General features: G+C 35.9%; 1 protein-coding gene across 10 annotated transcripts in view; it reads right to left on the reverse strand.

Moving 5' to 3' along the window:
• The window catches only part of inpp4b (inositol polyphosphate-4-phosphatase type II B), a 173,914-nt gene that overhangs the window by 34,490 nt on the left and 125,155 nt on the right, over nucleotides 1-14,269 (reverse strand). For all 10 annotated transcript variants that reach the window (XM_079895337.1, XM_079895338.1, XM_079895334.1 and 7 more), the window contains 2 exons: nucleotides 9,854-10,123; nucleotides 3,825-3,963 (listed from right to left, as the gene is read on the reverse strand). In XM_079895337.1, the coding sequence (XP_079751463.1) occupies nucleotides 3,825-3,963; nucleotides 9,854-10,123 (409 nt within the window). The remainder of the gene's footprint in view (nucleotides 1-3,824; nucleotides 3,964-9,853; nucleotides 10,124-14,269) is intronic.

Raw genomic sequence — 14,269 nt, forward strand, 5'->3', positions numbered from 1 at the left:
TCCAGGAGCTTGGAAAAGTACTTTGCCAAACTGACAGCTTGATCAGATGTGCAATGGGGCAAGCAAGTGCATCCCTGTGTGATTTTAAAAATGTGGTATCCAAACCATGCAAATCCTTTGCTTTTGAATTCCTTAGCGAGGTTGTAATTTTCATTACCTATGATTCAGATATTTCCTCTATTTTAAAAATAGGTTTAGCTTTATCAATGGGGATAGATGGTATAGTTTCAGTTGGGATACCTTGAGCCAGCTCCCTGACTGAATTTATAAAGAAATCATTAAATGTACTTGCTATCATATCATTATCTTGGGTCAGGATTCCATTCACTTTGAGTTCAGGTAAAGTTATCCTTTGTTCTTTATTCCTACCAGTTAATTTAATTTCTCCAGATGTTTCCCATTTCCCTGTGCTTCGTTAATGATTCTGATAAAAAAAACTCTGATTTTAGAGCCCTCTTTAAAGCAGAATCTCTCTCTTTCATTTGTCGCCAGAGAGTGCCATTTAGCCATGGTAATGTGGTCTTTTCTCCATGTATACGCTTCACCTTTCTTGTGAAATCTGCTTTTATCTTGGTAATCATAGAAAATAGCTTTTTCCAAGCTGATTTTCTCATAGAATTGATTTCTTTTGGTAGAATTTACAAATTGTTTTCTGGTAAGTTTCCTTACCAGCAGTGTGAAATTATGGTCGGACAGACCAGTCAGCATATTAAGCGATGTAGTTACTCTCTCAGGTCTGTTTGTAAATATCAGATCAATTTGTGTCTGGGAGGAGTTGGTTATTCTTGTTGGACCTTGTATCAGTTGGGAGAGATTTAATTTGTTTGTTATCTCTTAAAGTTTTTTTTTTTTTATCTCAGTTTTTTTGTCCCAGTTTATATTAAAGTCACCCATTAGTATTAACTCCTTTTTATCATCACATTGCTTAAGAATATTATGGAGATGCTCATAAAATATGTTATTGGTTGATGGTGGTCGATATAGGCAAATGACAGTGAAAGACACTTGAGGAGATAGTGACATATTCAACCCAATATACTCCATGTCTATTTCCTGTGACCATTCAATGAGGTTACCTGCAATTGTGTTTTTAACATATACTAGCAATCCCCTCCTTGCCCTTGTTTCTATCCCTCCTAAACACATTATACCCAGAAATATCAAAGGCAGCCTCGGGGGAGTGTTTGTTAAGCCATGTTTCAGAAAGACCAAGAAAGTCCAAGTTCTAGCTGATTGCTTTTAGAGACAATGCGTCGTATATTTAAATGTCCACCGAGTAATCCTTTGGGTTTGGATTGCGGATCCCAGATCAGTTTTGCGTGATTGAGAGTTTTAAAAAAGTTCATTCTTCGATTTTTCCGAGTCGCCGGGTTTAGTCCCCAGTGTTGCCAGAGAAGGGTCTGTTTGACGGGATTCGCAGTTTGATTGGGCCTATTTTCTTGTGAGGGTGGATCAGCTTGAAACTCACTGCTACCCGGCCTTCGTGGACAGGAGCGCTCTCCACACAGCATCCGATGAAAATCCCAAACAACTGCGGCCGTAACATCCAAAGCAGGGACAGCACACCGCGCGTCGGCACCAGAGGAAAGCGTCGCGTCAAGAACGCCGCTCCCCAGCCAGGACAAAGCAACCAGGCCACTCCATTCGCCACCGCTGTCCCCCCGCCGCATAGGCTACATATTGGCTCCATGGGTTGAGATTGAAGTTGCGTTCACAGCCAGGTTGTTGTTGTTGGCATGGATGGCAACTTCGCACGGATAGTAGCAGTAGTGCAAACGCACAGTTTAAAACAAATAGTCTTTGAACTATGTCGCGCTAATCTACGTTTTTTGTGTGTATATTTAGAACACAATCCGATGTTTTGTAGGAAGGCAAATTTGGCAATGTTGTTTGCGTGCGCTCCAGCATGACCTGCCAGACTGCCGTTGCGCACCGCCATGACTTTTCAGCCATTCAACGACTTGCTCATAAATTGTAATATTTGTATTAATTTTGATATGTTATATATTAAACTAATCACAGTAAATACGAATTCTACAACATTTATTTATATAAATTAGCATTATATGTAAGATTTTATTAATCAATGTAAGACAAATATTTAATAAAGGCCTGGTTTCACAGTTAGATTAAGCCAGGATTAGGTCTTAGTTCAATTAGGGCATTTAATTAGCTTTTATAAATGTGCCTTAGAAAAAACATATGTTAGGATATATCAGTGCAAGTTGCTTTCAGTTCAAACATGCATTTTAGTCAGGGACTAGCTTAAAGCCGGTGGGAAAGAGCTTGTTGAAATTTCACATGCACTAGCTTGTTATTCTTGCCATTTATCATTCAGAGTTTGATTAGAGTTTATGAGAAAAGCACTTCATTCGAACTCTTTAATCTACTGACTGGATCTATCGTGCTCCTTTCACGCCCATCTGTTTTGCAACAAGCTCTGTGTTTAAATTTGTTTTGCATTAGTCATCAGATTTTTGGCAGTAGCCCACTTTACTGTACCAGTCTGCATGAGTGACTTTCACCCATTTAACCCCATTTCCCCAAAACAGAGTCATGTTCAATAGTTTGGTTCCCATCCAGGGTGTATTCATACTATTGATCTAAATTGCTGCTCAGTAAATACATTTTTTATGTGCATGACATGAGACATCAACCTAAACTGGTCCGGCGACATTTCATCATGCCACAATTCCTTGTGTTATGTGAAGTATTTACACAGACACAATAACATTTTATACTGCAATTAAATGTTGAAATTGTCACACAAAATGTAAAGAAAGATCCTGTAAAGATGCAGTCTTGTGTGAGGAGAAAACACAAGCACACATTTGCATTCTTATTAACAAAGAGGTTTCTTGTTCCTACTCTTTGTAGGAAACTGCTGCAGCGAAAATATCAGATGCTAATTAAGCACACAGCATTTCTGAAATGAAAATGAAACTGTTTACAATCAAAAGGAATCAATAACCAATTGCTTTAACATGATCTGAAGGTTTAGCCTGTTAAGATAGAATTACAACCTTTACTTAAAGATCGAGATGAATATGGAAAATTGTCAGAAATTAAAGTTAAATATGAGCTCAGAATAGCAAAAAGTGTCATTGTGGATTGCAACAGGCAGAACATTAAAATGCAGTTTCAGATGGTGTCCAAGTGGTGGCAGCATCAGCTATGTTAAAAACTTGTCAGCACTTGTAGAGTTTTTCCACAGTTTAATAGCACTGAGTGTCAGAAGTTGCTTTTAACTATTTCTGTCTGACAGAATATCCGTGGATGCCGCTAATATTCATCTCTCAACTGACAGATCTGACATGTGCTTGGGGGAAAAAAGACGTGGTTTGTTATTAAAGCGTGAAAAAAAGTGAAGTGAAAAATCCTCTCAGGGAATGTCTCGAGTCATAGTGGAAAATGTGCCATCAGAAGCTTATCTAAGATGCCTAAAGTTGCTGACACTTGTGCAATATTATTGCTATTGAAATGATGAGGAACAAAAGGATTATTTTTGAGAGGTTCAAGATTTTTTCAGAACCAAATCTTCATAACGGGGGGCATGAAGAGTAAAAAAAATATTTATTTGTTCACAATCAATCCAGAGCAATGTCATAGCTAATTTGATCAAATGATAATTGTTTTCTCACAGTTTATGCTTCACCATAAAAGGAAATTAAATCAAACTTTAAGCATTTAATTGATCATTCCAGCATCTGTTTGGCATGTTTGATTTGTTATTTTAACATTTAAGCATTTGATGGGTCAGTCTTGAGCTTCTGATTGGTCATTTGGGTTTTTCATCATTGGTTTGTGGTTGGACAGAGACGTACCGGTACTGTGTGAGGTGATGACGTCAGCGAGCGTGTGGCAGGGCGCTGACTCCTGGTTGTTGTTGTCTTGCTCCTGTAATTTATCCACCATGGCAATGACACAGTTCAAACTCTTCGCCACACTGGCCCAGACCCTGTCCTAGAAGAGTCAAAGCAAACGTTAATGGACCGACACTTACATCCCATTAACCAGCCACAGTCGTGATAAGCATTGAGTGTGCAATTGACCTCTGGAATGATAAATTGGGAGATTCACTCCCATTTGAGGCACTAGTCCTTACTAAATCTTTGCCGTGTGTACGTGGTCCACGAGCAGGCCCAGACTTTCTCATTTTTTGCATCTTCTGTGCTGATTATGGGGCAAAAGGCCCAAAATTAAAAACAGCTAGACGTGAATTCAGACTGACAGGAAAATGTCTTTAATTTCCGGCAACTTACCAATCATTAATCAGTATGTAACAACTTCAATAAAAAGTATTTAAAAAAAATTACTAAAATATTACAATAAATTATTTTGCACATTTTATTTTGAATGCACATTTATACATTATTACATATAAATAAATTATTAAACTGAATTATTTTGTATATCTATATGCATTATATATATATATTATATTATATTATATAGTATAATACATTTTTATTATTTACACTGTTGATTGAAGCATACTTCTAAAAGTTAAACACTATATATATTTTTTTTTAATATAATAACACTATATGTATAGTGTTATGATAATATATATATATAACATCATTTTCCATGTGGTTATAATTTTGTTACACACATACAAAGCATATTTATAATATTATAATATATTTTAATAACATATATAAATGTAAATTTTACACACACATAAATAATAATTATTAAATAATTAAAAATGAAAACTTAAAATGAATTATTTTGTATACTTATGTATTTTATCATTTATATTTATATCATAATCATTTTTTATTATTTACACTGATGATTGAAGCATACTTCTAAAACTTAAACACTATATATATATATTTTTTTATATAATAACACTATATATATATGTATATATATGTATAGTGTTATGATAATATATATATATATATATATATATATATAAAACATCATTTTCCATGTGGTTTTAATTTTGTTACACACATACAAAGCATATTTATAATATTATAATATATTTTAATCTGTAATTAACATATATAACTGTACATTTTACACACACATAAATAATAATTATTAAATAATTAAAAATTAAAACTTAAAATCAATTATTTTGTATACTTATGTATTTTATCATTTATATTTATATCATAATAATTTTTTATTATTTACACTGATGATTGAAGCATACTTATAAAAGGTAAACTATTTTATATATACATAATTTTTTAAAAATATTTAACAGCTTAGCTTTGAAAGGTTACTTCATTTGCATAATTTAATTTTAAGGATTTTAAGGATTGTTTAGAATTTTCTGTCTTTTCTGAACCTCTGCCTCACTCCTTTCTACAAGTTTCTTCAACAACCAAAAGACGATATTTCCGTTCGCCTGTTTTCCGCTTCTGGGGCTTTATTACAGAAACTTCCTATCTTAAATGTTAAATTAAGATCAAGACGAGTTCAACAGAACGTATATAGATCCTAATTGAAATGGTTAAGAAGTCAGGATTGTTCTGTAATATGGCCCCGGGTCTCATTAAGAAACACTGTGGAAGCTACACACACACACACACACACACACACACACACACACACCGCTTGGACTGACAGATTAAGTTACAAAGAAGAGCACCAACAGATGGAAAAAGATGTGACGCATGAGGAAAAGAAACAAGCGCGTTTGAGACTTTAAAAGTAAAACATCTTCCAAAAAATGTGCGTTTTCCATTTTATTTTATTGTACCTTTCTATGTAGAGATAGAAGCAAAAAAAGACAATGTTTAATTAAGCACTTGCTGGTGACTACTACTACATTGATGCAAATTTCTACAATTCTATTGGCTGATAGAATTAAAAGAATTAAAACACAAATGTAAAACATTCTGAAAGAAAAACGACAACAATCCTTCCTGTATGAATATCGGGAGAAGTCTATACAACTAACTTCAGGCTTCATCTCCCTTCCCTCTTGTGAGTGGAGCTCAAGGGCACTCAAGTTATTTTGGCATTGATTAGAGATGCTTGTCTTATCTTGGCCTCTAATCCTCTCCTGTTAGCTATGGTTATGGCACACACACACACACACACACACACACACACACACACACACACGCACACACACACACACACGAAGGCAATTACAGGAATTAGACACCACAGTTTAAAACAGCAGCACTGACTACACAAACAGAACTGGAGCCCCTTAATTCGAGGTTGTGGTTTGCGGTTCATCCTTCACTTACTGTGGTAAAGGTTTCTACGAACAGAAGCTAATATGTGCTGATGTCACTGGCTTGGTTGTTAACCACATCTCTGTCTCGCCTCTAGTCCTGTGGAATGATTCACCCTCTCAAGATCCTATCAAATACATCAGAGCACAGCTGCTTCTAACTGAGCTGAAGAGACAACCAGCACATGAGAAGCAAGACTTGAAACTAATATCAATTTACAAAAGAAACCTGTTCAGTTTAATACTAGGGTTTGTTTCAAGTCCCCCTGTAGTCCATAATTGTCTCCCTTAAAACACATCTTTGAAGACCAAAATTTTCCATGAAAAAATGTCTTCATGCCTTAAAACAGCTTGAATGTAACTCGACACCCTTGCCTAATTTAGTATATGCGGTTCTATGAATATGCAAATGAGCCCCGCCTCCACTCACTCACACCAGCTCAGAGATCCACTGGTTGACGATCACACGTTGATCTGATTGGTTGCAAGGTAGTTTGTGACGTCAGAAACACCAGCGATTTCAAACCGTGTTTTTGAGACTGTCTTTGGTTCACTGCAGTTTTAAGGAGAAAATACTCAGCAATGGTGTCGACACCACATAGACATATAAACAACATTAAAAGCTTTAGGGGGACTTTAAATAGTAAAAGTGCTATTAGCAAACACCACTTATAAACAGTGATTATGAGCAATATTTCTAAATTCCTAAAATGTTTTTAACGAATCAGTCATTGACTCTTAAAGACAATCACCTGCTTCGTTCCTGAATGAATCAGCCGTTTGGATGAATCGGTTGAGTGAATGATTCAATGACTCACTCATTAAGACAGTGACTTGCTGCCATCTAGTGGCGCTTTAGTTTCATATTTAGTGTCATTAAATGTTTCATTCCTATTCATGCCATTTCTGAGCTACATTAAACAATGTATAAATATACCTAAATGACATTTCAGATGCAGCTTTAGAAAAACAAAGTTATATGGCCACATTGTTGCCTTAAAAGATTATGTGTAATAAATTCTATGTTTAATCGAAATATTTATTTCTAAAGCTATTTTTTGTAAAATCAATATAAAGCTTTTCTCATCTAACACAATAATGACTTTAAATGGTCTTTTGGGGGTCATTTCTCAACCAAAATTGATCTGCGATTAATTTGCAATTAATTTGATTAATTAATCGGCACATCATGTAATGAATTAGATTAAAAGTAGTGCTGGGCAACGATTAATCACATCCAAAATAAAAGTTTGTTTTAACATAATATATGTGTGTGTACGGTGTATAATTATTTTCTATATATAAATACACACACATGCATGTATATATTTAAGAAATATTTGCATGTATATACTGTGTATATATATTTATATTATATATAATTTATATTATATATAAATATTTTATATATAAATAACAATTTTTTCTTAAATATATACATGCATGTGTGTGTATTTATATATAGAAAATAATTATACACCGTACACACACATATATTATGTTAAAACAAACTTTTATTTTGGATGCGATTAATCGCTTAACAGCCCTAATAAATGTATATAGAATATACAGTCACGCTCAGAATTAATCATACCCCTGGTAAATATGATCAAAAATCTCCTTTTGCCAAGATACCAGCTCTGAGTTTTCTCCTATAATGCCTGATGAGTTTGGAGAATAACTGACAAGAGTTCAGAGACCATTCCTCCATACAGAATCTCTCCAGATCCTTCAGATTCACAAGTTCATGTTTGTGCTTCTTCTCTTCAGTTCACTCCACTCATCAGGTCAGGGGACTGGGACGGTCATGGCAGAAGCTTCATTTTGTGCTCCCTAACACATTTTTGTGTTGATTTTGATGTTTGTTTTGGATCGTTGTCCTGATGGAAGATCCAACCACGGCCCATTATAAGATTTCTAGCAGAAGGCGTCCGGTTTTGATTTTTTATCTGTTGATATTTGATAGAATCCACGATGCCATGTATCTGAACATGAAGTCCAGGACCTCCAGCAGAAAAATATGCCCACAACATTAAAGATCCAACGGTATATTAAATTGTACACATGGGGTACTTTTTATCCTTGTGTGCACCAAACCCATCTAGTGTGTTTGCTGCCAAAAAGCTCTTTTTTTAGTCTCATCTGACCACAGAACCCTGTGCCGTCTGAAGTTCCAGTCGTGTCTGACAACTGAATATGCTGGAGTTTGTTTTTGGAGGAGCGAGGAGCATTTTTCTTGAAAACCTCCCAAACAACATGTGGGGATGTAGGGGTTGTTTGATTTTTTTTTTATAGGCTTTCTGACCCCCAAGACTCAACTAATCTCTGCAATTCTCCATCTGTGATTATTGAAGAGTCTTTGGCCACTCAAACTATCCTCCTCACCGTCCATTAATACAATATAGACACACGTCCTCTTCCTGGCAGATTCGTAACATCTTTAGTTGATTATGACTTCTTAATTATTGCCCTGATGGTCAAAATGGGGATTTTCAATTCTTTAGATATTTTCTTACAGCCACTTTCTATTTTGTGAAGCTCAACAATCTTTTGCTGCACATCAGAACTATATTCTTTGGTTTTACTCATTGTGATGGATGATTCAGGGAATTTGGCCTTTGTGTTTCCTCATATTTAAACTCCTGTGAAACAAGAAGTGATAGCTGGACAATTTCATGTTCCTAGTCACCCTGGTGTGCTGAAAAAGGTAAATATTAATGGGAATATACTTCAGAGATATTTTATTCATAAAAAATTCTAGGGGTATGAATAATTGTGGCCAACGTGTTTTGGAGAAAAACATTTATTTCATAATGTGATTTCCCCCCCACTTTCAATTCTTTTACTTCAATGAAAGGTTAGATTTTTGCCAATTTTTTGAATGAAAGATCAAAAGGATAAACGATGCAGATTTATTTTTTACAGCCATTTTTGATCATATTTACCAGGGGTATTATTAATTCTGAGCACGACTGTATACATGCAAATATTTCTTAAATATATACATGCACGTGTGTATTTACATATACAAAATAATTATACACAGTGCACACATGTATTATTTTGGATGCGATTAATCACGGTTAATCACTGTCCAGCACTAATTAAACGTTTTAATCGCTTGACAGCCCTAATTTCTACATTTCTGTCACTATTGTCAAATATGATTGTCAATTAGCATACAGTTAGGATTGGCGGTATGGTTCTGTTCTGGCCAAGCATGGATAAGAGCAGCGATAACCCCCCTTAGGGGAAACAGAACAGAACCAACATCATTTTAAAGTACAACATGATTTGAGAATTTATCCTGATTCAGGGGGAATCAGAACGCCAAATCCTGACTGACGACAGGAGGAGCTGGGGAGGGAGGAGGGTAATTCACTCCTGAGAAACGCGATAGCTGCTGATAATACTGAAGGAGCTTATATTTGTATACAGTGATAGGCGTTGTGTTCCTATAGGTAGACGTGGATCAGCTGAGAGTCAGCTGATGCGAGCTTGACTAACCTGACCTGCCAGAACTGACGCTACGTTTAATTTCTGTGATTTATTTACTTCTCTTAAAAACGATTAACTTGAAACCCTGTTTTTTTTTTAAAGGTGATGCTGCTATTACATAAATACACAGAGTTGAACAACACTTGCCCATTCCTCCTCGTCGTACTCTTTGTGATGCGGGATGGAGTCGGAGCGGACAGGGGACGCTTTGCTTTCCTTCTGGGGTGTTTGGGAGCCGTTAACATTATTGCAGACGGTGTGGGACTCCTCGGTCACGCCGGGGTGCGAGTCGGCCTTGTGTGGGCTGGACGGGGTAGAAGTCTGACTTTTGCTGACGTATCCGGGACGGGCGGCATGCAGCGCTAAGAGGGCGCTCTTCACCAGCTCGTCTTTCAGAGCGTGAACAAACTGATCCGTCTGCAGAGAGAGAGAGAGAGAGAGAGAGAGAGAGAGAGAGAGAGAGAGAGAGAGAGAGAGAGAGAGAGAGAGAGAGAGAGAGAGAGAGAGAGAGAGATGTTTTTTTTATAACATTTCATTAAACTATGGCGGAGCATGAGAGTGTGTGACAAAGATTAAAGGGACGTGGATGAGAAGCGTATCAGAAAACTAATAAGCAGACAAGAGCAAACAGTGATGGCTCAGTGGATAGAAAGAGAGGAGTGAAGTATGAGAATGCAGAAGAATTATAGAGACACAAAAAGAGGCGCTGGTTCTTCTGAAACCAGGTCTCGGCAAAACAACAATATATGATTCAATTAATCTTCTGAAATGCTGGGATATTGAAAAGATCGCAAGAAAACAGAAGGACCTCATTCATATTCGTACGTTCTTGTACATGTTTGGAGAAACACATCAGAGTAGGCAACATCTGAAAGTCCAAAAATCTGATTTCACACTGACAATCTCATCGTTTATGAGTCATGGAGAAACTTTATCTGAGAAAGAACTTTTTAATGTCAAATTTATTTATGAATGAAATCAAGATGGGACCAATAAAAGTCTGTGAAAAATGTAATTGTGACTCAATTTCATTATCAAAACTCAACAAATAAAAGGATTGCAATGTTAAACTGTTTCACTAATTTGTTCGTGTGCCGTTTCTGTTTGTTCAAACTGATGTCAAATTAGGGAAATGAACTGCATTAAATAATTGTGTTTAACATACTCAATCTGTTTAATTCATTACAATATAATCCACTAATTGTTCTAACCTCAAAAGTTTTGGACATCTCTAAAGTTCAAGTGCTCCCCCTTTCAGATGCTATTAGTATTAGTTAAAAAATACTTATACACTACAGTACAAGCACTACAAATGTGTGTGTGTGTATTAATTGTCACAAAATACTTTTGGGAAGTTGACGTGTCCATCTAAAACTATTTTAAATACGATTTTGCCAATTTTATTTTAGAATCAATGCTTTAATAACTTCATTTATGACAAAGAAGCCTTTGTCACACTAGCCATTTCTGAAAGATATTTTTTTTCCTGACACTGCCCACTATTGGCGTTCAAATAGCTGTGGCATTGCTTAAAAGAAAGAAAGAAAATAACCCAGTTAGGCCTCGCTTATCTTTTCAATGTAATTTGCCAGCCGTCACCAGTAAGGTTTACTCAGTGTCCTCATATTTCAGAGGCAGTTGTACAGATGCTGGATGGGACATTTGCATATCACCAAATCAACGCCCCTGTGACCTTTTCTCTACCCCACCAATCATTATTTTAGACATGATAATCACATCCCACAATTCATCAAATTCTCCAGCAATGAACTTCCACGCTCCCTCTGTTTCTATTCTCACCTGTCTGAAATGGCGGTGTGTTTTAATGCAGCTTTACCGAGCAATTTTTAAACTCAATGGCATTTTAACAAGCCCGGTCTTCTTCCGAGTTACTGGCAGTGAGGTGGCATTCCTGCGGGACAGTTTTTCATTCGCCTCTTCACGCGTCAGGATCTGACGCTTCCGTGTCATTACGGAAACACACATTCTTGAGAACAAGCGTTGATTCTCAGACATGTGCAACAGTGACAGGAGCTGCAGGAAAGGTGAATAGACCAGACCTCAGATACCCAAACTTTCTTTTGCCACTTCAGTAGTTTTCAAAGTTTGCACCCTCCCTGCCACACTTTCTGGGAGAAAACATGAAACCTGTTTTACTTTTGATTTATTTTCATTTATATGCACCGATTTAACAGTTCCTATACTACTATATGCACTTGTATTGATGCATAAAATGAAAATGATTAAAACTCATTCTTACCTCTGTTAATCATGAGAAACCTTAAAATTAAAAATTAAATATTTTGAACAATGTAATTGCTGTTTGGTCAAAATAATAAAGCAAAAATAATGAAAAATAAAAAATGAAAATACAATAAAATAAATTACAATAAAATAACTAAATATATATTTTTAATCAACTTCGTTACAACTGCTGTGTAGTCAAAATAAAAAAAAATAATAAAACAAAAAATAAAAACATAAAATAAATGTGACAAATCTAAAAAATAACTAAGTTGGTTGTAAATTGTCTGAAATAAAAAAATAAAAATAATAAAAATTTTGAAAACTTATTGCAATTGCTGTTTGGTCAAATAATAAATAAAAAAATGAAAATATATAATATATAAATAAAATAAATTGCTGTTTGGTATAATAAATAAATAAAAAATATATATTCTAAATCAGCTTCATTTCAATTGCTGTTTGTTAATCAACAGCTCTAAATAAAAACAAATAAATAAATAAACTATTTAGTTCTTAAACATTTTTAACCTACTTAGGTACAATTGCTGCTTGGTTTAAATAATAAATAATAAAACAAAAATTAAAACAACATTATATATAAAAAAAACAAATTAGTTACAGTTGATGTTTAGTCAGTGTGATGGCTCTAAACATAAATAAACAAATAAATAAATTAGTTCTTTGTAAATTGGTTGTAAATTGTAGTTTGGAATAGAATAGAATAAATAAAATAAAAAGGTAATAAAATTATATAGTTGTCACCGCCCTAGACTGTGTGTGTGTGTAGAGATCTAATGCAACATCAACACGCACACACACACACACACTGACTCTGGAGATTTCAATCAGCTTGAGCATCTGATCATGCGGGACCGTCACACTTCTAATCAGGAGGTGAAGAGAGGAGAATGAAGAAATGAAGGTGGATGATTGCCCATGCTCCTCTGTGGCAGAAACAATCCCTGTGTCACAGATTGCACACTGACGGCACCAGATGTAATTCATTAATTACAAACACAAAACACCAAGGCCTCCAAAGCAGATCCTCGGCCTGGTGCTTCTGTTGGGTTTGGCAGAGGGGAACATGACAGGCCGATGGCCGTTCGTCAAAGAGCCTCGATGTTTGCTAATCGACCCGTTTCAGGCCAGGACTGGGTGGTCTCAGTGAACGGGACGACGTGGCTTAATGACAGGAACATGCTGTGTTTGCTCATGCTAAATCTGCTTTTGTCCTCAGAAACACATGATACAACAGAACAGATTCAGTGAGCATACAATTTGATTTCATTTATATGCCACCATGGTTTTTGTTCATTGTACCACGGTAAAACCATGTTTTCAGGCCTTATCATGATAGTAATACCATTAAAAGAACTATGGTATATGAATATGGTAATCATACAGTACTGTAATATACATCAAAGTACCACGGTATTACCATCTGATACGATTCCTGTACCAACTGAGTGTTATTCAGTGGCAGAAACACTAGACATTGTTTCTGTCACTCGATCACCAGCAGCTTCAGAATGTGTGACAGTAAAGTATTTCATTAGAAAAGATATTTGCCCTTAAAGCATGAACATTTGCAGGACTATTAATAGACGCACTATCAGCCGCACGATTCAGACTCATTTTACATTTATGCTCCCAAACCACCGTCTTGAAGATTAATACTTTATTTAAATTTTTACTTCTGCTTTAAAACTTTATGTAATTCCAAATTGACTTGGGTATTCAAGGACACTGGCTGAAATAGTCCTTCGGATGAAGAATTGTCAAAGGTTTTTTTCTTTTTATGAGTCATAGTAATACCGGAATGAATCTTTCTAGTTATTATCATGAAAAAAAAAAAAAAAAGTGAATTTTTTCAAATAATAATTAAATATATTATTATATACATTTACTTTTAACGAGAATGTTTTTTGGTTTTGGTTTCAGTTTTAATGAACTATAATAAACGCACGCACGCACGCACAAACACTCACTCACTCAGACACTCGCTCACACACACACTCGCTCACACACACACACTCGCTCACACACTCGCTCACTCACTCGCTCGCTCACACACACACTCGCTTGCACACACTCGCTCACACACACACTTGCTTGCACACACTCGCTCGCACACACTCGCCTGCACACACTCGCTCACACACACTCACTCGCTCACACTCACTTACTCGCTCACACAAACTCGCTCACACACACTCGCTCACACACACTCGCACGCTCACACGCTCACACTCGCACACTCACTCACACTTGCTCACACACACTCACTCGCACACACACTCACTCGCTCACTCACTC

This window comes from Squalius cephalus (assembly GCF_949319135.1).
Source record: "Squalius cephalus genome assembly, chromosome: 2".
Lineage (NCBI taxonomy): Eukaryota > Metazoa > Chordata > Actinopteri > Cypriniformes > Leuciscidae > Squalius > Squalius cephalus.